Source organism: Gallinula chloropus, assembly GCF_964237585.1.
Source record: "Gallinula chloropus genome assembly, chromosome: 13".
NCBI lineage: Eukaryota > Metazoa > Chordata > Aves > Gruiformes > Rallidae > Gallinula > Gallinula chloropus.
The window spans coordinates 16,856,088-16,882,661 of record NC_140098.1 but is presented as its reverse complement, the minus strand read 5'-3'; the positions used below and the strand labels follow the sequence as shown (position 1 = coordinate 16,882,661).

Below are 26,574 nucleotides of genomic sequence, written 5' to 3'. Positions count from 1 at the left end.
AGTCTGGGTCCAGACTGCAGTTGGATTTTGTCTGGTTTGCCATCTAAGCAGCCTTATTGTGGAGAATTGCTGGCAAAAAATAAGTGCCAATTGCAAAATATAAAAATTAAAAATGAGATGGACCCATGCATGAGCCACAGAAATCCCACCTTTTGTGACAAATACAAATGCCTGTCATCTAATGTTGACTTGTTCCAACTGTGTTGGAACAGCCCATCCATAACCCGGCAGTTTCTCTGCTTTAAATCATAGGGTCAATAGCAAGATAAATCCAGGAGATGAATTTGAGTTGTGTGATCCCAACTGTGCCAACAAATGTGCTTCTCTGTAGTTCAGCTATACAGTGCAGTGAGGATGGTATCTGAAGACCAAGACTTCTGAATGCCCACATGAAGTTACATAGCTCTGCAAGTGACTCTGTGTGTCCTCACAGGAGACATGTTGCAGCACCTGGAAGTGCCCCTGGGCTGCAGGGCTGAAGAATGGAGCCAAATGGGCACTTTGCTCCATCACAAGGTCATGGGGATTTAAAAAATGGAATACTGAAAGCTGCAAATCTGATTAAAATATAATTTAGGCTGTGAATTGTCTCAGTACCTAAATACACGCCCAACACTAAGCATGTCAAAGTTCTGCAGGTATCAACAGGACTGTCTACAACTGCATCCTGAGCTGACATAGGCCCTAAACACAGAGGTGGCTGTGTGGAGACGGCCTTTGTGGCTTTGCATCCGCTTGCACTAGCGGTCAGGTTGTGGAAGATCGTCTGGACTCTGCTATGAAGTCGCCTTGTTGACTTCTGTGTAATTCTGTTGCTTTCTTCAGGCTGTAACTGGGTGTCCCAAAGGGAGAGTACACACTCCCTTTGCACTGGGAAGTGACTCCCACTGCCTCTCTGGCAATCATTCACCTCATTCCTTACTATTTATAAGTTTGGATACTCCTGAGCTGTCATCTCTTTCAATAACTCTATTTTCTATTTTTCTTCCAGAGAAGCCATCACCATTCAGTAAAAAAGATAACACCGACTCCTTGTAGTATGGTCAATAAGCTTGTGGGCTTTTTTTTTATTCCTCATTATTATTTTAAATAAGAATATGAAAAAGAGTTTGGAAACTTTTGTTGTCTAGTATGAAATGTTTACAGTTTGCAGACTGCAACTGCGTTTCAAGCAAATCCTCTTGCAAACACTGTGTATTATACAATAGCAGTGCAATTTGTTATTTATAGATTGATCATCTGGCTACAGGCAGACTCTGAAAGCTTTCACATACAGTGCTTTTATTTTAAGCTTACTAGTGGCTTTAGATGCAGAATTCAGCATTGTATTGAGGCTTCTTCTGTATGCCTGCTGGATGAGCATTGTATAGACAACACTGGTGCATAGCCCTGAAAGAGTCTGTTCTAAAGCTTGGCTCAAGATGTTAATTGCAAGAACACTGGAAAATCAAAGGCAAATAGAATAACAAGTGTATTTGTGCCAACAGAAGCTGGTTTGTTTGTTACTCGTTCAGTATTAGGTATTCAGCAAGATACATGACTGGCAGAGACAAAGGTTATTCTTATTAGTCATAGAGAAGAATATTTATTATCGAATAAACTCTGACTTTTGACATTCTCAAAACCTCCAGCTCCATAATGATGTGCTGGAGCTGGCTGCATTGGCTGGACTGCTTGTTATAGCTGTGCTGGCAGAGAAAAATTGCGTCATACCCTACGTTGTTGCTTTGCTTTGTGTATTATGTTAACGTACATGTGTGTGTGTTTCTATTCCTGTTCTTGGGAACGTTTTGCAACCAGGCTTAGTTCCCTGTGTAAATGTATTTGATTGGTGATGCTTGATCCTCCAGGATCAAGCTGTCTGTCTCGTTGAAGGTGTCGCTTTCACCAGACTGGTTGGCATTTTTCACTCTGTTTAGCCGAGACTGCAACCGTTCGTGTTCCTTTCTCAACTCTGAGTAGGAGTGGGAGAAAGTGTGGAATATTGATGTTGCAGGGAAAGACATGATGAGAATGCCACTGAGGATGCTGCTCAGAGCCACCATCTGGCCTGGGACGCTTCGTGGTACCATATCTCCATACCCAACAGTGGTCATTGAAATGATAGCCCACCAGTAAGAGGCCGGTATGCTTGTAAATTCAAGCACCTTCCCAGATTCGTTCTCAGCGAGATAGACCAAAGGAGAAAAGAGAGTGACAGCCACACACAAGAAGAGTAAAAGCAGGCCAAACTCCCGTGTGCACCTCCGAACTGTGAGGCCCAAAGTCTGCAAGCCCAAGGAGTGTCGGGCAAGGCGCATTACGTACAAGATCCTCAAGGCACGTAAAACCCGTAGCACCAAACCAACCTTCTCCAAATAAGTGTTGCTGCTTGGCCTGTCGTCCTCCTCATTTGAGTCATCCTCTGAGAAGATGAGGGAAATGTAGTAAGGTGAAATAGCCAAGAAGTCAATGATGTTTAGGGGTCCTTTGAAGAACTGACACTTGCTCCTTGCCTGAATGAATCGGAGGCAGAACTCCAGGGAAAACCAAGCCACACAGATGGTCTCTATGATGAAGATGTAATAGCACTTCTGGGAACACTCACCCTGACACAAAACAAGGAAAACTAATTAAAAGAACAGTCTGTGAACCAGCATCCAACAACACTAAGAAGCAGCAATATGTATCTGCTTGAGTCCCTGGTGTCAGAAATGGACAAATCCCAGTTTAGCAGGTAGTCATGCAGCAGCCATCTCAGTGTGAGGTTCTGATGATAATGAGCACCCAAAATATCTGAGCCAACAGATATATCTACCTGCTTATTTCTTATTACATTGCTTCTTTCAGTCTAAATGAATGAAACCCACCTCTATAAAATCTTGGCATGCAGCCTGTAAGTCCCAAATAAGTCTGAATTTCTGCTCTCAAACAAATTAATTTAAACTTGACTGGTTTATAAGCCTGTACAAAAATCAGTTTCTCTTCAAAAGAAAGATTAATGTTTGAATGTCTCTGTAAACTCCTGGTGCTGTTCAGTGTACGGTGCTTTCACAAACACTGTGTAGTCTGGTGTAATTAAAAGTGATTCAGAGATATTAAATTATCCAGATCCTTGGCTTGGTTATGTCATATATAAATCTTGTTTCTTTCTGTACATGCAAATGCTTTAATCTAAAGGAAAACAAATATGCACAAAGTAGATGAAACTTGCCTTGAAGAATCATAGAATCATCTCCCAGCATGGGGGGGGGGGGGGGGGAAGAGTTGAATGTAAATGAGCTTTATTTATTTGAGTAAGCAAATAAATAAAGCTTTGAGCTTTGCCCTTCAGTGCTGGTTTTGTTCAGGCAGGGTTTGTATCATTGGCTGTTTGAGATTCCCCAGGTAAAGCAGTAATGTGTTCCTTCCTTATGTGCTTCACCCTGTTTGACTCAGAACAATCTACCTCTGTAGCACCCTGTGGGGATATTCCCTCTTTCTGCACTATCAAGATTATCACTTATTTCTTAAAGTAAGTATCACAAAAGGTAAGGAAGGCCTGGTCCTGCTGGAGTCACTCAAAGAGGATCAGGTTATAGCCCTGTTAGAAGTCATTGCCATGGCAGTGCCTGGAGCACGCTGCTGTCTGCAGAGCTGCTGACTTGGCTTGATGAGATTGCATAACATAAGTCTTAATTGTAAGCAGTGTTTTCTTCTCCTGAGCTGTAAATTACTCTGGACTCTGCACGGTAATTTAATTTGTATTTTCCTTGGAAAATACAAGAAATAAATTATTTTGCTTGCTGGACCTTTAAAGCATTAAGATCTAGGGTGTCTTCTGAATTGAGTGTGAAATTGCAAGATGTGTTGTAAGGACTGGTTGGGAGATTTTTTAATATTTCCTTCTTGCCATCCCCAGTTACCTCAGGCTTCCCTGTGGAATGTTACATATATTTAGAGAAAGCCATTTATGAAGTCAGCTTCCTACATGTGTATTTAACTTTGCAGAAGCACATCCTTCAAATCAAACTCTTCAGGAATGTTACTGTGCATTTTAGTTTTCCTTTGTGCCTGCTTGTGGATGTAGAAGGCAGCGAGTTCTCTGCTGTTAACACGCTTTCTCTTTCTCTCCTGTACTTTGCAAAAGGCATTTTGGAACTGTCTGCATATGATTGGGCCCACAGTCCCCTTCTGCTGCAGCAAACAAAAGCATGACAGTACCACAGTCTCTGACACTGTCACTACGCAGAGAATGCTCTGCTTTGGGTTGGGTTTGGGGTTTTTTGGAAGAGACAAGAAGAAAGATGTGTTTGCTTCAGCTCTTCCAATCTTCTAATTCTGTGTGGTGGTGTGAATATCAGGAAATTTTATTCATAGCTGAACACAAACATATTTTGGGTGGACTTTTTTAAAAAACCAAGATGTTTTACGCTACTGTAGCGTCAATCAGTCCTCAATCTATCCTCAACTCTGACAGGAGAACAATTATCACACAGCCAGGGTGAGTGAGTATCTAACTCTTTACACTTTATTCATCCTGCAGATTTACTTTTGAACAATGCAAGAATTTATCAGGATTTATGGGACTTGTCTCTAGCTGGAATTCTACAACCTATGATGTAAATGTAATAAAATGAGTGTCTGGTATTGATCGTGCGTACCCGGCTCAGCAATGAAGGAAACAGTATTTTCTATGTGAAAAGATATATACTGAGCCTGATGCCTGAAATATTGAGTGATTTCTTAAATTTATAAACCACCTCCAAGAAGCAAAGTGGCTGTTTGAAACTTCTGTACCAGCAGAGATAATAAGCAATTCGTGCTTCCATTTCATTATCGCCTTCCGCTCTGTAAGGCAATGGCTCATTTTCTGGGTTCTCTTATGCCTTGCAGTTTTGATAGTGTTACAGGAAAATGGCTCGTTTTAGGATACTTCTATTAGCTTCTCTTTAGAGATGAAAGAAATAGGCTCGTAATAAAATGGAAGAACAGCACTACTGAGGCCAGTCATCCCAGTGCCCTGTTCCGACAGCCTGAGAAAGGAGAGTTGCCTTGGGCCTCTGTTGGCTTCTATTTTCCACTCCAGAGCTTCCTGCACCGAGGGTGGTGTTTGTGTAAGCAGACTGAGTCACTCTTCTATGAAGTTTGGCCATTCTTTTGTCCACTGCCTGTTGCACAGGGACCTGTCTCTTTGCTTTGAAATGGGCTCCTGTTAGCTTATGGTGATGCCCCTGAGCTCTGTCACTGGAGGGAATGTTTGATTGGCACTGATTCATTCCCAGTCCTTTGCTTGTTTGTAGACCTCTGTCACAGCTGCTGTGGTAGCCCATTCCCATCCTGAGGAATTCTGCCTGCCTTAATCCTCCTGGGAAGTTGTTCCACCCTTTCACCAGACCTTTTCCTCCTTTAGGCAGAAGGGACTATGGTTATGAAGTGTGAGTGAACTGTAGGCTTATACACTCAAATTTATATATATTTGTGATTGAAAAATTCAATAGATTTTTTTTTTTATTGTGAGCTTCTTACAGAAGTTGAAGCACCTTGGATCTATGTAGGGTCAGTGCTTGGAATGTAATGTTTCTAACAGAGATTGTGTGATGCTGGGAAGTGTCACTGCAGCTTTCTCACAGGGCCCTTTCCAAAGGGATTCAGGGATGTCTAAGTCTGGCCAGGGTAATTAATGTGTGGCAGCTAAATCTCAGACCTGGCTTGCACAGGTGAGTTTACAGAAGAGTAATATATTCGCTGACTGTGAATTCAAGCTAAATGGACTTGAGAGATGTGCCACTTACAAGATAAAATGAATAAGATAAATTTCCTGGCAAAGTGCCCTCTTAGTTTACCAGGAAACATTAGTTAAGGCATAATGACATCTAGGATAATAAACAAAATCAGATTTCAGAGTTATGCTGCACTAACCTATCTTACAAGAGATATAAATCTCATCTAGTGAAAATAATATCTTTACATGCATCAGTGATTGTAGCAATGCCCAGGGAAGCTGAATCAGAATTTCCCCTGTGGAATATGTATCTTGTCTCTGCACCTTGTATTTCAGATGCAACTGGCTTTGTTACTTTTTCTGGACAAGGAAGAAATTTATAGGTAACTGGATGAGAACACTAAGGAACTCTTCTTACACCTTCAGGATCTGCTCTGTGTTGACTTTGTGTCTCTCTCAGTTGTACCCTAAGATGCTTGATAATTAAAATACACTATGGAAAACTTACTCAGACTCGATACCTGATCTGCCCCGTAATTTCCTACTGCCAGAGATTTACCCCAATACCTTTTGCAGTGGATTTTACCCTTTAGTAGGTTGCAAGGTGTTTTTTCATAAAAGGCAGAAGGAAACACCAACCTAACTTCTGTTTCACAGGTTGCACACTGTGGCATGGTCCTCTTAGGACTGATGGAAGGGTCTGAGCATTTAGACGTGAGTCTGTCTTCTGGCCTGTTAGCACCCTGATAGAAAGGGTTTCAGGTTTTACCTCCGGTCCTCTCATCAGCACCCACTGAAGCAGCTCTGTTCTTTCTAATTCTCTGCAGAGCACCATGGAAATCAGTGGCACAGTCTTGATGCCAGGCGGTGGCTGTGTACCAGCCAGCTGGCAAAGTCTGGCCCTTCTCTGGGAAGGGGTATTGCATCCCTGTCTGCTCTATAGCGTGGCCTTGGACTCAGGGAGTTTTGCTGCTGATTCTTCAGAACAGCAACAAAAAAAAAAAAAGGACAATAAAAGTCCTTTTTAAGCAATTTCTGGAGTGTAAGAAAAGGGGCTGAAATGCAATTGATCTGAAAACATGAGAGAAGGCATGCAATGTGCCTCTTAAGCTGAGGGAAAAGGGGCAGGGTGTAAATCCTGTTATTCCCATTGTATTGGAAGTGCAGTGCTGCAGCTGTATGGGGAAGGGAATAGGCTGGGTACCTTTCTGCCCTTGGGTCAGTGACTGAACTTGTGTGGAAGTCACTGGCAGCGAACTGAACATGTTTTCCATGGTGTGTAACATGGTACTTCACACAACCAGTGGGGTAGAGCCTGAGGTGTAGGGCAGGAAAACCTGCAGCACTTCTCATCATCTCCTTTCCTTGCTTGCCAGCTAACACTGTGCATGATGACATTGGTAATTTTTAAATAGTTCTTGTGTCAGTCTGATCCTAGTTGAATGGTGAAAGCTGCACCGATGCTTGTAGAGCACTTTGGTAGTAAGTACAGCTCGATGAGGATGTGGGTTGTTTTGGAATGATGTCATCCCTACAGGGCTTAATATTTTCAAAGCTTTAGAGTGGAAATCAACATCTACATCAGCAATATGTCTATATGTTGCTTGTACAGCAGGCTTATGAGAAAAGCAAGTGATACTGTTTATGAAGCTGAGTTGATAGAAGTCCTTGAACCCAGCAAGAAGTCCTGATTGAGCTGCTCTACACAAACACTGTTATTCCCAGGGTGTGTTTATGGAAACCAGCTGGCCCATCATCACAAAACAAATGAGCAATGGACAGAAAGGATCTGAAACCTTTTCCCAGCTAGATCCACCCTAGATGTAGCAGTGACTGTGTCTGAGTGAAGGCTGGTTTGCTGTTCAGTCACCCATACTAAACAGTCTCAAAACAAGGCAGGGAAGGAACTTGAAAAGCAATATGCTTGACTCTCTTCTTGAGTCCTGAAGGAGAGTTTCCTTTAACATAGGACCTGGACTTGTTTAGCACTCTGTAGGTGAAGGGTAGGCTGCTGGAACGTCGTCTTTCACACCAGAAACGTGCCCTGGCAGCGTGGCTGATGGAAGGTCACAATTCCCATCTGCTAAACTTACCCTGGCATGTCTGGATTTTATTTGGCATGTTCATATACAGCCAGTTACTGCTCAAATCCTCCTCTCTGATCCACACAGCGCTTTGTGGGCAGAGGCCAGTGTCCACTGAAGCGGCGGCAGATGGGAGCAGTCTGTGCTGTGGCTATCAGCCCGGCTTCTGCCAGCTTTGTGCTAGCCAACACTTAGTAGAGAGGCTTATCTCAGCAAGGCTGCTCTTCTTGCAGTCTGGCCCTTTGGCTGCTCAGAGAAGAAGCATTCAGCTCTCCACGTAGGGGATTTAGAAGCAAAACTCACGGGGGGGTTTCCTCTCTCTGCCCAAGGTTGACATTTTCTGGGCAGAGTGCTGGTTTCCAGCCTTTTGTCCTTCTCAAGGTTATACATGGGCACAGCACCCTGGTCTGCAGCTTCTCCCTGGGCAATTCCCTCTGGGGAAAAAATATGGGCTAATGTAGTAGAGAAAAATCAGGCTGCAGTTCTTGCTCTTGCCTGCCCAGAGATCCAAGGCGGTGGGTCTACAGGGAGAGGCTACAAGCCTGGAGAGTGGTTAGGCAGGAGCAGAGGCTGAGCAGGACTCGGTGTAGGGATCTGAGAGAACACCTGGGTGGCTATCTCAGCCTGCAGTAGGGAACGAAGGGATGCAGAACAGGAGAAGTCCCTTTTAGCTGTGGAACAGTGGCTCAGTTAGGGAGCAGGGTGCCAGGCTGTGTTCCCTGTGCACCTGGAGCTGTGGGATCCCGCTGCAGTGCTGCAGGTACTGCTGAATCACGGCCACTGCAGTGCTGCTGGTATTTGAATAATTAAACCACGCTCCGCTGAATCAAATGATGGTTAAGGGAGAACTCGAAAACCCTGTGTTAGGGATCACTTTGGGGCCTGGATTTATGGGTACAGGCTGATGCAATAAAAAGGGAAGGTTTGCAGCCTGCTGAGAGAGAGACTGTAACCCGATTTTACAGAACGATGGGCTGGATAAAGGAGTGCTGCCTTTTCCAATCACAGAGCTATTTCCCCCTTGCTCTCTTTGTGGGAGAGAAGCCTGGACTTAGGAAAACAATCCCTACAACTAATGCATTTGAGGAAACTAAACTAATAGTGGGATTACATTAATGTGGACGTAAGAAAGGACTTAGAAGGGAATGATGATCTCTGTAGCCAGCACATAATTATCTCCTCTGGGACAGAGGTATAACTAAAATAAAATATTTCAATTCACGTGTAAGCTCAGGTCTTTATTCTGCAAACACTGTGAGAGTCAGCCCAAAGAATTGGAATTTGATTTGAAGCAATTAGTGACCCTGGAGTGTTTGTGTTAGGAGAAAGCTGTGGCAGCGTTATCTTCTTCTGGGAAGAAATTTAAGAGACTTCATTTTGTAGCTGTGAAGAGCAATCCAGTCAAAATGACAAAGTATTTATCCTGGGCTGAGGAGATGACCTTCAATTTCCAGGTTTGCTGCTGGTCAAATCATCTGCTCTGGTACTGTTTCTTTCCTCACTGCCTTGTAAGTTCTTTGGGGCAGAAACTGCTTGTTACTGCACCTGGGTAGTGCAGGGTGTGCAGCAGGGTCCCAAACAGGGTTGAATCAGTTATAAGGGAAAATACTGGTGCTGACACCGTGGGAATAAGCACAATTTATGCAGTTTGTAGCCCTGATGCTGTGATGAAATTAGCAATTAGATTTGCTGAGAATGAAAACACTAGGCTGTGAATGTGACTGCAGCAGCAAACTGAAGATTTCCATCATATTCAGAGAGGAATTTCTAAAGTCTGTACAGATTTGGGTCAGTTTGTTTGGGGTTTTTTTAATACTCGTGTTATTGCTATGGATTTGGAGGATGCATTAATTTCAAATAGCTTTTTCCAAAGACAGAGTGCCTCCCTCAGAGGAAATGCCCATCTTGCAGCCTCTCAGTCCCTGAAGGGAGCAGAGAAACAGGAGGGGAATCAACTTTTTAAAAGGGTAGATAATGGCAGGACAAGGGGGAGGGATGGAGTGAAGCTGAAGGAGGGAAGGTTTAGGTTAGATATTAGGGGGAAGTTTTTTACAGAGAGAGTGGTGAGGGGCTGGAACAGGCTGCTCAGAGAAGTGGTGGATGCCCTGTCCCTGGAGGTGTTCAGGGCCAGGTTGGATGGGGCCCTGGGCAAGCTTGTGTAGCTGCAGGCCTGGAGGTTGGTGGCCCTGCCTGTGGTGGGGGGGTTGGAACTGTATAATCCTTGGGGTCCTTTCCAATCCATCCTATGATCTTCCCAGGGAGGGCATTAATTAAACAATCATCTGTGCTGAACACCTTGAGGTGAGTCAGGTGAAGGGAAGCAAACAGGATTTTTTTTCCTAATTTACAAAGGAGAAAGCAGCAAAAGGGAGAAGGAAGCAGGATGCCCAGGGAGGACCACATGTGCTGGCACACTGGGTCACAGCTGCCTGCCTGCCGCAGAGCAGCTGGGTGTCCCTGTGGGACAGCATGCAAAGCCGGGAGACCTCCTGCTGCTGGGCTACAGCCAAAACTGGATGAGCATAAGGCAAACTAATGATGTCTAATTGTGGTTTCTGAACACCAGCCCTTGTCCTGGCAGAGCCACCTTTTGAAAGCCATGCAGAACCCACTTACTCCAGTGGAGTGTCCAGATTTTCTGTATTTGAAAATTGTTGTCTGTGGTGAGAGTAAGCTGAGGGACAGATGTTCAGCAGCATCTGCCCCCCCCTCAGTGCTGCCCCTCTTTGACTTCAGCAGCAGGGCTTGAGGATGTGAAGTTCACCACTGTTGTCTGTATTATGTTTAATGCTGGAACGTGCAATTGTGTTTGCAGCTGTTCTAGAAAACAGCTATGTGGAACTCTGAAATCAGAGTCTGAACATTGATGATGCTGTTTCAAGGTCAAAGCTTCTGGGATGTGCAAACCTCAAAAAAAGGCAGATCCCATAAAGCAATAATTTATATATAAAAATATATAATATATAACATATATAATTATATATAAATATATAATTTATATAAAAATATATAATTTATATATAATTTATATAGATATATAAATATATCTATATAAATTACAAATATATGTACTATATATACTATTTTGATTTTGGTTGTTTCACAGCTTATTTCTTATATTTTTCTTCCCTTGTTATTAATTTAACTAAATCAAGCCACAAAGAAAATTAGTTAACTGGATCCTCCTGAGTACCCCTCACAGACTGGGTGTTTTTTGGTGCACCAGTGAAGCACATTTTCCTCCTTTAAAATGCTACACTATTTTTATTGTGGATCAAAATGGTTAGGAGAAATCAGAGTTGTACTAGATGCCTAGATAATTTAGTAGAGTGAGTGTACACAGTGAGTATTCGGATAAGATCCCCCCAAAATGTACCTAGCAGATGCAGTAAAGCCAAAGCACATCCAGCTTTATGTTGTTCCAAGTAATTTCAAGTAATACACATATATCACTGTATTTATAGGTAGGTGCATGCACACACACCGTTACAGTCCTACACTTTGAAACGAGCATTGGAAGTGTTTCTGAAAGTCAGCCTCTTTCATTAATCTCTTTGCAATAGAGCAAATAATTCGGGGCCACGTGTGTATTAGAAGGTAGGAGTAAACACCAAGTCACTGTGAAGCAGTGACCCTGCTTCCCAGGTGTGCCCTGAGGAGTGCCCCACTTCGTTAGTGGTACTCTGTTCTGGTCACTTGTAGCCAGCAGTACCAGTCAATCTCTGGCTGTTGTATTACCAGAGGTGCCTGTGTCCAACAGTTGGCCAAATTACACTTGGATGAAGTTTTATCTTTGCAGGCTGTGAGAGCAACAGGGCCAAGCTCACACACTTCTCAGCCACGCTTTCCATGAGGACTATCATCTCCTCTGGTCACTCCCAGTTCCTTCAGGTTTCCCTTTAATAAGTGCACTGGAAATAGTGTTACCTGCAGGTTATGGGCAGGGTCAGAGCTTTATGTTTGCATGTCTTTCTAATGGATTTAACAGCTCAACTGCTGAAGTTGTACCTCTTGCAAGGTGTCTTCACATACTGGACTGGCAAGGTACAAGTCAGCATGAATTTCAACACGTGGCAATGAAAACCCCAATGAAATAAATATCTTGTTTGATTTTCTTTCTCTTCACAGTAAGTTCAATAAATTGTTTTTTTTCTCCTATAAAGTAGAATTGCTCCACTTGAAAAGAAAATGTGCTCCTTGGCAGTTTCCTAAAGTGTGCAAGCCAAATAGGCTGGGAGACAACATCAGCTACATCAAATGTTGAAAAACCTAACTCAGGGCCTCCAGAATAATAATGATGTAGAATAAAATAGCTATTTAAAAATGATTCTATATAATAGACACTGGGTTCTTTTCCTCTGTTCCTGTTTCCTGGATTCTTAGTGCAACCAGAGACTAAAAACTTCCTCTTTTAAAAGAAATTAGATTTTCCCATAATCAAACCACCCCAGGAATGGGAACTTTCAAAGAAAAAGAAGAATATTCTGAGTTTCAAGATAAAATCATTAGACCAGACAATATTGGCTGCAGTGTATGTTGGTTATGTTTCCTTAGATTAGATCCAATACATAAAGTGATTGCAAGCTTCTCAAAGTCAGTGCAGAGCAAATACAAAGATTAGTAGAAGCAAGGTGTGACAGCTTGCTGATGGCTGGGGAGGGGGAACAGGGAATAGACATTCCCTTCTCCCACTCATACATGTGGTTTGTTGGGAGCCGTGATGCTGGCAGAAAAGATTTGGTTGTTACAGGTGCTGAGGGCAGGGAATGGAAACATCTGGGGTTTCTTTTCCTTCTCTTTCCCCCCAACCTTTGCTTGCCTTCTGGGAGAAAGGACCTTGCTGTATCCTTTCTGCCGAGTCATTTCTCTAGAGGATGCCAATTTTAGGGACTCATTAAAAGAAGCATCTCTTCCTAAAGAAAATCCCAAGAGTGCTTCAAAGCAGTCTGCCTGTCCAGGCTCTCCTGTGGTGGTTTTATTCTGTAGTTCTCTGGTATAATGATGTTTTTTTCCTGTGGGCTGGATGTGCTGAGCAGTGACTATTTCAATTACACCTCTTGGATCCTGACCGTAACTCTGGTGGGACAGGGATCTTGGGGGGGCTTTGAGGAGACTTTTGCCTTGTCTCTAGTGGGATGGCAATTCCTTCATTTGAGGGAGATACTAGTAGGTTTTGTCACTTCAGCTTTTCTGTGCTATGTATATTGTCTGTGAGTCAGATCTGTAGTGCTCTCAGTCTGCCCATGCAGATCAATAATAAACAGAATTCCTCGTTTCCAAGTATCCCTTTTCTCTGTCCTTTCCTACACCTGTGCCTCGATTGCCACATTTTGGTGACACCATATTTGCTTCCTGACTGAAGAGAGTTTGGTCCTAAAAAGACTGAGGATGTATCACTCTGGAGGATGTGACATTTCAGTTGGTTTATGCCCAGATAACATGGTTTGTTAGTAACGAGCCCTCTTTCCTTGGACCACGTGCAATAAATCCCTTTGTAAACCTGCTTCATGCTCAGGCTTAAACTTGAGATCACCAGAGCTCTACACTTACTTTTCCTGAACTTTCAGCCTCTGCCTGGGGCTGTTCCCTCTGGGTTGGGATTCACAGCTGGTGCTCTTGTGATGTATAGTTACAGAGCTGTCTGCCCATTTGTCTCTGGCTTTCTTTCGCATCCCTGATGAGGAGGTCCCTAAATGTCATTTGACATATTCCAGGCTGTGTGCGTGGTATCAGTTATAATAACAACTCAGTCCTTATTTTACTTCTGGTTGTATTGCTGCCTTTACACTAACCCTCCCCTCCCTTTTCTGCTGCCCATGGAGATGGCTCCTTCCCTCCTCTCCGGTTGCCAGGGCGACTGGGCTTCCCTGATGCGGATGCTCCTGCCCTGGCTCCTTGCCATCCCTCTCTGTGAGACGGGAGTTTTCACTTTCTCTCGGACAGAGAGGACTCCTGTTTGCTCTTCTACCTGCCCAGGCAGCTGTTCTCCCTTTTAAGCAGCCCTGGTTTAGCAACTGTGATCTCACATGTCTACAGGCTGGGATCAGCCAAGCCTCTGAGGGAAGTGGAAGTCACCTTGTATTAATTTTCCTGGGGTTTTTTCTTCTTTTTTGTGGTTTTTTTTTTCCCTGACTCTGATCCTTCTCCTTGAGCTGAAGTCCATCCAGCTCTCACTCTCTTAAGGTGACTGTGAGGATGAGAAAAAGGACCCTAGAGTGGTACAGCAGAGGTAAAGCCTTTTTTATTTGTATTTCAGAGTGGATAAACTCAGTTTCCAATGTTGGGGCCATTGGGAAATGATCATCATGGTGCTTGTAAGCACATTTGGATGTGGAGATTTTGCCAACCTTTAACTCAGAAATGGATAAACCTCAGGACAGGGCATCTTTGAATTCATATGTGGAATTACAGGTTGTTGAGAAATGTTCTCAAAGGAATTTGGCTGGCTTTTGGCACTGAGCAATAGATAATTGTGTGATCTTAATGCTTGGCTCAAAGAGCCAAAACTTCAGATTCGGCCTGCCTGGCCCAGGCTGCTGGTACGTGTCGCCCCATCTGGGAATCCCTTCAGAGGTCAGCGAGGGAATGACTCTGAGTCACAAACCAGCCTGGAGTTGCAATGTGCCCAACTCTGGTTCAGCTACTGCCGAGCAGTATTGTTTTTAGTCAGTTGAGTTCTCTTAGTTATTTGTCCTCTTCTAACTACAACACTCTTGAGATCCCAGTAAGAAAATATTAAGTGTTGCAGGCTAAGAATTTAGGGATAGAAATGTAGGGAATTTTGCACCCCTAGGTTTGGAAAAACTATTAGTAGTTCATGTTGTCATGTTCCTTGAGGTGTGAGTATTCTGTCTTGTATGTTCCCTCATGTTTGCTATAGCATAATTTTAAGTGATTCAAGTCACAGAACTTTGAATGCTCTGCTCTTGCTTCTGGGACACAGTGACAGAGTGCATTGGACTGGTGCTGTAAGTGTAAATTTTCATGTTTCCAAATATTTGGACAAATGTGCTCAAGTTCATCCTTTATCTTCTCCTCTTCACTTCAAACATTCCTACTTTAGAGCTTGTTTCAATCCAGTTCTCTTGGCTTTAGAGCAGTGATATGTATGCAGATCTCTAGCAATATCTGTGCTTTATAGGAAATCCATGAGCAGCAGCTACACTGCAGCTACCAGATCTGACCCTCAGCATGCTTCCCTTCCTAATGTGCAGTTAATTATTTTTAAAACACACAACATATTGCATCAAGCTGAGCTCTGACCCACCGTGTGCTTGTTCTTTTGCATGGGAAGCGTTTGTAAAAGCCTTTTCTGCAGTCACTGGAAAATAAGGTAGAATGCATCGGGCTGCTTCCATTAACAAAGTTAGTAGGAAGCACTTGCTAGAGCAGTTTGTGATGTCTCTGCATCTAGCTGTAAGAAGGATGGTCTATATTTAAAGCACTTCCGTGGAAGAAGCATTGGAACAGCGTTATGGGTTTTCCTGCCAAAAGTAAAAGCTGTGAGAGCACCAGACTGATTCCTGAAAGGTAATAGTCTTCCTATGCAAATCTAAGCCAATATTCAAGGGGTTAAATGGAACAGGGAATGATCTTGAATTTCAGCCTCCTGTGCAGTCCTTAGTTTTATTCAGAGACATCAAATACTGTGACATGTCTTCACCGTGACTGTGTGCTTTCAATTACTGCTCGAGCAGTAAAATACAGACAGGTATTTGTATCATGCATGCTGTGGTGTGCTGTAAGTGTAGAGGTGACTTTATTCATCAATGTACAGTACTCTGAGGAGTGTTTTGTCTGGTTGGTGCAGGGAGTTTGTTTGACCTGAGTTTCCTCAGCGCTTTGGAAGGGCAGTTTGCAAATGAAGTGCAGGATTCATTAAGGAGATCAGCCCAAGTTATTTGGTAACTTTGGATATTACTACATCTGAAATAACTTTGGATTGTGAATTTCCTCTGTCTGTTAGAACAACAAATCTTTAAAGTTCACAGCAGTGTTATAGGGAAGATCCCTCGGGTATGATACAGGCTTTATTTATTTGCCCTGAATTACTGTGAATGGCTTACTTGAAAAGGGTTTAAATGCAGTTAGCAGTTCAGCTAGCATTTGGTATTACTCCTACAGTATGTACTTGTATCTGTGGGCAGATATGGAATCCTGTCAGCATGGAATTATGATTTTTGGAGGCACAGCTTTAAGGATCAGTATCTGCAAGAATAGTTCTCATATCTCTCATCCTTTAACCTTCAAGCATCTATTGAAATGTAACATTATTCTGGGGGAAAAAATGATTAATATTTCTTTCTCTTCGAAGGTTTGCCTTAATTATCACAAGGGAAGATGCTTGGATATTCTTAAAAGGAAAGATGTAGACAGGAAAATAGTTCTTTAGCAGATGTGTCCAGTCAAGGGTTTACTTACAACTGAAGAATACAGCATGCTGAGGAGGAAACTCCACACTGTGAGTTTTTGATTCTCAGCACTAACTAGTTAATACAACTTAACACTAGCAGCTGTTCGTAAGGACCAAAATAATGCTGTATTAGAGAGCTGCAGTATCTTTTCTGTCCAGGAGTTCTACCCTGTACCTTAGCTGATGATTCTTAACATACTTTGCTCAGATGATTCTTAGTGGAATATCACTTTGAAACCGGTAAAAGTAATTTAGCCATCGTCACGTTTTCTGTTACAGACCATTTCACTACCAGGGGCGGCTTTGGAACTTATTGCTGTGGATTTTCTGTATCTTTTTTATCTTTTTAATGATGTGAGCCTAGCAAGACAGACAAATTTCTTCTAATTCCATAGCTATACCAGTTAAAAAGGACTGACTTACCCTGTCTTCTTCAGCTCTTAAGTCTGGCATTGTGCTGACACAAAGGCTTATAGCTGTGGTGGCCACAAAGAGAATGGAGAGACAAGCAAAGACTTTGCCTGGGAGTCCTGACTGGGGATTTTCCACCATATCTCTGAGTCTGTTCATAAACTGTCCAAATTTGGTTTTCTCATCCAAGACACACGCAGCTTCTTTGCTCCTCCTGAGCTCCTCTTCTTTGCGTACCTCAGCCAGCTCTTGAAGTTTTTGAAATAGTTTCCGAAAGCAGCAGTTCTCCAGGTTGGATTCCTCAATCCCCCAGTATCTCAGCTCCTCCTGAAAAGACAAGGCACACATGTCTCTTAAGAGCATCAGCTTCCCCGCTGCTAGAAAGCTGACAATCATTCCAAAAGCATTGGGGTTCCTGTCAAAGAAGAACTCATGGGTGTCTTCGTCGTAATCGTCACACAGCTGAATTATTTCTTCGTAGCTGCTGCAAAACTTAAGTTTGCTCAGTCTGGTCAGGGGAAATTCATCTAAAGTACTCCAAGGTAGCAGGTACTTGATGCCTCCAACATTGATCATGATCTCTGTTTTTAGATCAACTGCAGAGACTTGATCAGGATGGTAAATCCTCCTGGCTCTTTGGTAATGGACCCCTTTGACAGAAGGGGTTTCAACGGAGACAGGAAAGAAGTGGCTCAGGGAATTACAAGAAGTGTAGCTAATGTTACTATAGTCTTGGTCACTGCCTCCGGAGAGAATAGGCATCTCTAAGAGTTCTCACTGGGACATCCGAAATAGCATCAGAGCAGGGGTATCTGTCAGCCGAAGGATACGGGAAGGAGAAGAAAACATAATAGAGGTTATTGCAAGAGAAAAGGTGTTCCAGGCTACTTTCCTAAATCCCCAAATTAACGAGCGGCTGTTTTGTAAGTAAAAGTCACCTCTGTGCTTCCTCCTGCAATCTGCAGGCTGTGAATGCGATTTGCTTTGCAGCCTCATTGGTTGTCTGGCAACACAGAGGCACGGAGGAGAGCTGAAGCCTCATTCATGATTATCGCGACGGCTCGGGCGCCCGCAGATCCAACTGGGAACAGATCAGTCTCTTCTCCAAGCAGATCTCGGTCATCCTTAGATAGCTGTATTTCCCCTGCTGGTCACCCCTTTGCTTTCTTATTTCTGTGAACCCCTAAATACAGGCTAACTCAACTGAGCAGCTCGCTAGTTATTAGAGTGCTCAATTACCTGCTGGGTGCAAAGTTCCTAATTACTTTAACTGGAATGCTCAGATTGCAGTTCCTCTTCCTTTCGCTGCACGCCTGGCTTTGCCTGCCTCTCGGGGCTATTGCCAGGATTAGCTGGTAGGTGTTTGTAAAATGCCTTAAGAGGTAGAGTGCTGGATAAATGATGATTATTCTTATCTACCCGGTCTCATGTCACTGCAAATTACTGAGAAGACAGAGGGAACATTTTCCCACCCCGGAGAAAACTTTGTTACAGAGACAGAAAGCGTTTTGTCAGCCCTGGGGCTGTCTGTGTGTGTGTGGGAAGCAATTGAAAGGTACCCACCCCTTCACTTCCCCCTTTTGGGAACAAACCCTTGTTTTTAGTTCATAATCCCAAAAGATTCCAAGGCAATTATTAGCCCAAACTACAAAAATGGCAAGGAAACTTCCCCAAAGTTACTTACCACCGTGCCACGGGCTGCTGCCCGGTGCCTGGCTTCCCCGCAGGTGAAGTACACATGCTGCAGACTGACCAGCTCTCCTCAGAGTTACAATCCAGTGGAAAGACCTGGGGATATTTTACAGTATTGATTACATGAGGGAAAAAAAAATCACTCTAATACTCTGGAGATTGCAGGCTTTTTCCTCTTTCTCCTTCTCTCCTTTCCTGGGAGGGGAAGATATTTGTATGTGTTCATGTAATGTATATTGTAGTAAGAGATCCTTTGCAAAGGAGACAATGTCTTAAGTGGCAGCTCCTCTTCTGGACTCCTGGGGCTTCCTGGAGAAATATGCTGAGTGAGAGCTGGTGGATCCTGCCCTCTTCCTCCTCTGTTTCCCTTGGGATTGTCAGTGTGGTCCTGGAAGAGGAGGGGAGAGGGAAGGGGGAAGGGCTTAGAAATAATCTCTCCAGCATCCCTCTGTCTGTTCAGCAGGCAGCAGGCAGCAACTGGGTAGGAACATGGAGTACGAGGACAGTCTCAGACTAATGAGGTTTAATAAGTAAATTCTGGCAAACCTGCTTAAATAAAGCAATTTCAATGTCTATTAACTCTTTCCACCGTACTTGTACCACAGTTTCTTCCTCTGGAGGCAGCAGTCACATCCTTCAGGAGCAGTTTCCTTGTCCTGCATCCCTCTTAAAAGTGGAATTTGCTCTTAAATACCCTTAGATGGAGAGGAAAGTTTGTTGGCTCTGTGGATGCTGGGCCTCAGCATTCGTTTGGCTGTTAGGGAAGTGCTTTCCTCCTGTAAAAAAAAGGGGGGGGGGGGGGAGGGAGGGTCTCTGGCTTGCAAAGAATAGGTGCTGAGCACATTCTTTTCCAGATCTATAATTATTTTCCCACAGCCAAGAACTTTTGCCTTTCTTCTTTACAGGTGATGGGAAATCAAACATAACCCTTCTGCCAGTCCTCATGCATGGCTGGGGGGGCTGTGAGCTTGCTGTAATGCTTTTGGGTTCTGTACTGCCAGTGGGTCTTGGGCTGCCTCAGTCCAAAATTGGGATTGACATGGATTTCACCCTTATTCTTCCCCCTTGGCATCAGGCAGAGGGTTCAAGATCTGATCCTACTGGCAGGTACCCTCTGTGGTAAGGCCTTAGCTCACGTCTACACCCAGCACAGCTGAAAGCTCTGAAGCAGAATCCCATGTCTGGAGAGGGGTGTGAATCTGCAGGCTTTATGTGTCCCACTGTGTGAGTGTGAGGTGGAAGTGTTCCTGAGATGGGATCACAGAGCTGCTTTTCAGCCATTGGCAGAGTGGGCACCAGGTGCAGGGGTTGCCCTCTCCTTGCACTGTGCCACCACCCCGTGTGATGTGCACGGGGCTCGTGCGCTGCTGAACTGCCGCACCCCGGGTGCCACAGAGGTTTATCAGCTGTGGCACAGCAGAGGGTGGGAGGCTTTCGCTAATTGGACTTTTTGGCACATCTCTCTTGGCCCACGTGGTGCCCCGAAGATTAACTTCTTATCAGGCTTCACCACTGGGGTTTTCTCTCAAGTCCTAATTATGCCATCCACAGAGAAAGACCAGATAGATGCCTGAAGGCAACTGAGTTCTGGGAGCATAGCTCAAAATCACTTAAATCCTACCACCTTTGTGCACGAGGAGGTTTGCTCTGCCTATCAGTCTTTCTTATGGATTATTTTTGCAAAGGAAAAGCAAACGTATTCTAATTAACTTTGGATGGATTGTTTCACAAAAGGATAAAGCCAATTAGCATTTCTTTCTTACCTTGTGAAGCCCTTGTGTAGTGTTGTTAAAGGTTATGTTTCAGAAACCAGCTGACAAAAAGGTGAATAAATCCAAACCAATGAGTAAATATTGTATGTAATTGAGTAATTTGAGTGTTACACTTATTTATCAAGAAATACATAGATTTTAATTTTTAAGACTTCACTTCCAGTACTGGGTACTCTAATATTTGCTTTATTGGGATCTGCAGTTCCTAGTGGGAGATGAAGCCACAGAAATATAGGATGAGGGGGAAGCTGTGCCAGGACAGGTTCAGAGCAGACATCAGGAAGAAGTTCTTCATTGAAACAGGTTGTTGGGCACTGAAACAGGCTACCCAGGGAGGGGGTTGAGTCACTGACCCTGGATGTATTTAAAAGACAGGTAGATGAGGTACTCGGGGATATAGGTTAGTAGAGGACAGGTAGGGTTGGAATCCATGTTCTCAAAGGTCTTTTCCAACCTAGTGATTCTGTGAAAATGACTTTATTTGATGTCTGAAGAAGCCAGACCCTGAACCCTGCTTGGAAGATCTTAAACATGTAGCTTACCCTTAAAGCTGTCCTCCTGCACTGGCCAGGCTTTGCTTTCCTCTCTCCTAACATTCTTGGATTGTCCTGGACCCTACCACCACATCTGCACAAGATCCTGCTTAGTAGTGGAGTATCTAAAATTAGCAATGCTGACACCACAGATCTGAAATCTCCCTGGTGGGAAAGGCAGATTCCTGGCCCAATTCTAACCTCTGCTGATTTGGTTTTCCACTATTTTTTTTTTTAAGGGGGGGGGGGGGGGGGGAGTTTAGGGGGTTGGGGTGTATTTCAGAACTACCACTGTAGTTTTCCTGTTAAATTCCCTGTTAAATTCATAATCTCAATTCTCTCTTTCTGTTCTCTATTTCCCATACAGTTTCCAGAATTGCTCTCTCCTTGCTCCTTAGCCATCTGGTTGTATCAACTCCTTTTACATGCCCTTTACGCCTTAAAGGCGGTTTCCATATGCTTCGTTTACTACTTGACATGAATGACATTCCTGCCTCCTCCCTCTTGTTTCCCCCCTTTTGCTGTTTTGCCCTTCCACTGTAATTTGGTTTAGACCTGCCTCTTGCATCCCCTTTGTGCAACAAGGGCAACGTGCTATTGCTGAGAAGAATGCTGTGCAGAAGATGTAGTTCTCACCCAGATGGCTCCAGGGACAAAGCAATTGCACATCGTTGTGCAGTTCTCAGCTGGACTGAGCCTGGCCCTGTGTTAAACCAAGGTTAAAGCTTCAGTCAGGCTGGGTGCTGTTTGGTGAAACACTTACTGAATTCAAATTGAAACTCACATGGCAGAGATCTACCATGCTGGTTTGAAACCATGTGGTGCAATTGCCATCATGTCTCTGTAGATTCTGGTAAGAGGCGTCTATTACGGTGAGCAGATTTTTCTTAGCACAATAATCAAATCATTTGCAGGGCCAGAATTTTGGATATTGAGAAGAATTAAATGCTGTGGAAAATGGGAAAGCAAGTGAATGCCACTGCATTCAATAGCTTGCTTCTCTGCGATCCCATCTCCTGTATTTTGCTCTCTGTAATTATGCCAGCATCCAGCATCAAGGCAGCAGATACACAGAGAATATAGATATACAGAAGCAAGCACTTTTTTCCCCACAAAGTTCATAATAAAACTGTAGAATTTATTGTCATGTGACCTTGTGGTGGCCAAAAGTGTAAAGTATTCAGAAAAGGACTGAATTTACACAGGGAAGGTCCACCAGGTGGATCCAGCATCTGGCACATGGTCAGTAACCCACATTGTGCTGGGCAGCAGGGAGGTGTTTTACCACATTGTATACCCTTGCCTTGCTCTGTTTCTTCCTACATTTTTGATAGGTGATGTATGTGGGGGCTGTGCAGACCTCGGTGTGACTCTGTAGAGACGTTCTTACGCTGAGAAACCTGAGGAGGGTGGCTTAGGCTCTGCTAGTGTGGTCATGCATTGCTGGGTTGATCATGCACTGGTTCCCTGACAGTATTTCTCTGTCACAACAGCAAAATAGAGCTGAAAACAATACTCTGATTATATATGTACATGCATGAATATATATTCAGGACTGATGATGTCTGTATATAATGGGAATCTCACCAAAGGGTAGACTGTACGCTCTGCAATTGCGTGGGCATGCAGGTCTTCCAATCGTTCTGCAGGGAGCAGGATGTAATTTAGTAAAGGCAGTCTTGTCAACCTTCCTTCCTTCCCAACTGGGCTCTTTGTAACGCTTAGATAGAATGCAAAGATAATTACTTTGCTTGGCATCTGTAACACAAGACGCATTTCAGGCTTTTAAAGTCAGAGAGGAAACAAAAGTGGAAATCAAAATAATTATTTAAGGAAATTTGAAGGACTGAAAAAGAGGAGGAAAAAAAATAAGAGCAAGAGAAATTTATTTTAAGTACCTGTACTCTCTTCACTAATTGGCATAGAAATTAGCCCAGTGCTGAATCTTCAATTGGTGCAATTTCATCACAAATGTATTGGATGTTGTTTCTTGACTACACAGCCTTTTGTCTGTGAGGACCAATTCTTCTCTAAAACTCAGCCAAGGTATAAATCTGGCCTTTCCCATGTTCTTCATGTCTGTACCATGTGAACTTTTATGATTCCTTCCCCTCCCCCGTTGCCCCCCCCCCCCAAAAAAAAAAAAAACCCAATAGGTGTGAGATTGAGGAGAGCCTTTTAACACTAAAAATCAGTTTAAATTCTTCCATTGTGTTTGCAGGTGGTTAACACTTCTGGAAGTAATTGGATTTAGATAGCCTTGTTACATGGAAATTCAACATCTTTTCAGATCCTTATATTACTCATTGGGCAGAAAGAATAGCTTAGCTTTCTTTTCTTGGTTTAATTATGACATTACCCATTGCAAGGTAAACTTTCAGGATTTATGCCAACATTTTATTTGGTCCAGCAACGTTAGCTTCATGTTCCTGTTTATTTCCTCATAATTTGTCTTTATGGAGCAATAGAGATACCCTTCCTTGCCAAATGCCTAGTTTGTATAGACAATTAAATTGACAGCAAAGGGCTAGACTCACCTCTTCATTATTCAAGTCTTTCTGAGCTGCAGCATTATTGATTCCAGTAGAATAATGCTGCAGTTGCACAGGCACATGTGGTAAATCAGGTAATGGGTACCACTGATTTGTTAAGCGCTTTTATATTATGTTGCTAGTTCACCCCAGCCCTTAGAAACCCCAGTCAGTGATCCGTGCTCCTGTCGTGCCACAATTTGTCTTGGAAGACCATCTCACGTGTTGTTGGCAGTGTTTTGTTCCTTGTTTCCATCCTTGTCTCTGTAAAAGTTGTTTCTTTCTTTGTCAAGCTCAGTGAAAGCCAAAAGGGGTCACTTCTCACGAGGTGAAATGCCACTAAAGCTATTAAATATCAAATACCTATTCATTGTGTAAAATAAGGTTCATGACATGTGATGCACAAATTCCTGTGTCCTTTCAGTCTTCTCCGTGCATGAAGCTGGAACCTAAGGATTAACCTAGATAAGTGTACCTAAGTTTTTTGTGCTCATTTCCTCTGGAGTGTCTAGAAAATGATACCTGTTAATGGACAGTGCACATGGAAACTAATTTCAAATGGGTAATCATTCCTGTGTCGATCCAAATGAATTTTGCATGAAGGCTGCATGATTTAGATTCAAAAGGGGATTAAAATGTTGTGTGGTATGGGCAGAAGAAACAGCTGAATGCCACAGCTTAGAGCTGACTGTTATTATCTCTCTACATAGCAAAAGATTGATTGAGATATGCCCAGATCATGTGAGAGTCCTGCTTTAGAGGAGGACAATCTCAAATCTTTCATGAAACCATCCAGAGAATCATTCCCCCCTGATTACAGTGCTGGTGGTCAGTCTTGCCCTGAGCACCACACATCAGATGAACGTTTGGGGAAGAAGTTTTTCAGCCATCTCTGAGCACTGGTCTATTTGGAGATGCTGAAACTCTTTATGGGAAACGTGCAACCTTCTCCTCTTCTTTGAGTCTAAGTCAAAGAGCACATCTGTCTAACTGCATGCACCTCAGGAAAAAAAATTGGTTGGCATTGTTGACCTCCCTGAGAGCCTAGCAAGTGAGGGAATCAAACTAGGAGTCCCTGCTGAGAATCAGTATGGGACTGTTGCTCATAAATGGAGTTTCCTTCCAGAGTACAAACTTCTACTTTCTCTCTGTAAAGACTGTGCATTTTGATGTTTCTATCAAAGTTGGAAACATCTTGACAATGTAAACCCTTTGGTGAGATAAAAATTGGAAATTATATAAATATTTTTCTTACCAAGTGTTTTTCATTTTACAATTCCAAAGCATTTGTGAATCACACCATTCTCATGGCAGGTACTAAAAGAGTTGTTTCAGTGACCCACCTGAGAATTGTTGAAATACCACAGGTATTGGGTACAGCTATACACAGATAACTTCTACTGTTTCCAAAGAATCTCTAAACCCCAGTGTTTGACTGCCAGTTGAATGTCTAGGTTGGGCTGCTTTTACCATTTTCGTGCATTTCTGCAGTATGTAACAAGAGACATGATGAAGAAAAAGAAAGCTTTGCTTCAAAGAGAACCTGTCTGGAGGGCATCTGCACTAGGATATGTAACAGAAAAATTGTATCTGTGCCACCATATTCTAGGGAAAAATAACACCCAGCTCAGGATTGGAAGAGTGAATTTGCTAGGAAGAAAAAGTGAAGAAACAACCAGATGTTTCAAGTAGCGTGAACGCTGTTGTTAGGTGCTGAGGAAAATGCTCTCTTGGGGGACCTGCATGTCTACAAGTGATGTTGGAGATCATGGGGTGGTGGGTATATATCTGTATACCCAGGTGTATATCTGTGGTATCTGTATACCACACCTGACTTGCTGAGCACCCCGCGTCGCCTGCCGTCAGGCGATGCAGTAGCGAGAGAGAAAAACTAATGTGGTTACAATCTCAAAGTTCTTTGTTTATCTCTTGCTGTTGTAGAATTCTTTCTCTGTCATCCCAAGCATGTCACTTAAAATCTCTGTGCCTTGGTTTCTGAGTCATAAATCAAATAAATATAACTCCCATGGGCACGTAGGGAGAACTCTGTTTGTAATAGTCAGATATGACAACAAGCTCCCATCTGGGGACAAGGGCAGGAGGTGCTAAAAAGTTGATCTCCAACTAACTATGCTGGAGAAGCCTGTTTTTAATAGGTGGATAAGGCACTAGTAAGATTGATTATCTAAAATTATACAGCTCAAGAATAAAATGCAGCAATGCTTTCAGTTTTCAAACAGAAAGCTGAGGCAGTGTTAAAATTACATTAGCTACTGTGACGAGCTGCCAGATTAAAATGTGAATTGCTAAGCAGGTGAGGTAGGTTTGAATACTGGATGTTGTTGAGGTGGGTTTTTTTTTTTTCCCTCTCCCATTGGGATTTATTTCTTGAATCATTTCAAACTAGTGAAGGAAGGTCTGAGAGGTTTTTTTTTATACTTGTTACTGGTGAGATTGATTACTTCATCTTGTTTTTTCTAATACCATATTGTTCAAATGAATTACCATACAAATCCAGTTCTCTATTTATGATGCATTAAATGTCAAATAACAAAAACGAATCATTCAAATTATATTCCTTCCCAAGACTTGAGACCTTGTGGTAAAAAGCAATATAAATAAAAGATACTGTTGTGCATGTAGTACCACCTAGTTGTTAAAAAGTACCCTTAAACTCTTCTCAGTAACACAGCCAGCTCCTCACTGGGATTTGTACCTATTTTAATCAATGAAATGGGAGCCTTGGTCAGGCAAAATACATCAATATTACAGTTTGATCATACTAGTGTGACACTAGTGGGAAGAGGTTATGTGCCTGCGTTGTGGTCTCTGAAAACCCATGGGAAGATCCCCCTCCATGGGGCTCCACTGTTTTTCCCCTTTGAGAGGAAAGGAGAGCATTTCTCCTCCTTGTGCTGGTTCTGGGAGTTCCACCTTCTGCTTTGGGGACACCTTTATTAGGCTGACACCAGACACTTATTAAAAGCCTGCCATGAGGTGAGAAACCCAGTTCCTCCCTTGCACCCCTTGTCAGACCCATTTTCCAATCTATCTGACAACACGGGTTAGCATTTCAAAAGTGAATGAAGAGCTGCAGAGGCATTTTCAAAGTAAGCCCTTGGCTTCCCTTTCCCCCTACAAACTCTTTCTCTGTTCATTTGGAAAATCCAATGAGCAGCGCAGGAACAGACAGACCCTTCCCCGTGTCCAGGGCTGCAGAGCTTCAACAGTGAAAAGCTTCAGTCCTGCAAAACCTCTGGGACTGCTTAAATCTGTAGGACAGTATTTTCTACTTTTCCCCATTTCTGGCTGCTTCATCAGCCCATCATGTAGAGGAACTCTTGGATTGCTTTACAGTGGTGCAGGGGAGAGCTGGCTGGGCATGGGGTGGCACAAGGATTAGGAAGGTACAGGTGCCCCTTGTGAGCTTCCCTGCCCCAAGCTGACAACCCCAG

At 43.3% G+C, this 26,574-nt stretch overlaps 1 protein-coding gene across 1 annotated transcript; it reads right to left on the bottom strand.

Annotated features, from left to right (window-relative positions):
• Window positions 1-1,802: 1,802 nt before the first annotated feature.
• Window positions 1,803-17,353, bottom strand: KCNG4 (potassium voltage-gated channel modifier subfamily G member 4; the record flags this gene model as incomplete). The annotated part of the gene is made up of 2 exons (XM_084269950.1): window positions 1,803-2,588; window positions 16,604-17,353. The coding sequence occupies 2 exons, from the start codon at window positions 17,351-17,353 to the stop codon at window positions 1,803-1,805; spliced, it is 1,536 nt and encodes a 511-aa protein (XP_084126076.1).
• Between the last annotated feature and the right edge of the window lie 9,221 nt (window positions 17,354-26,574).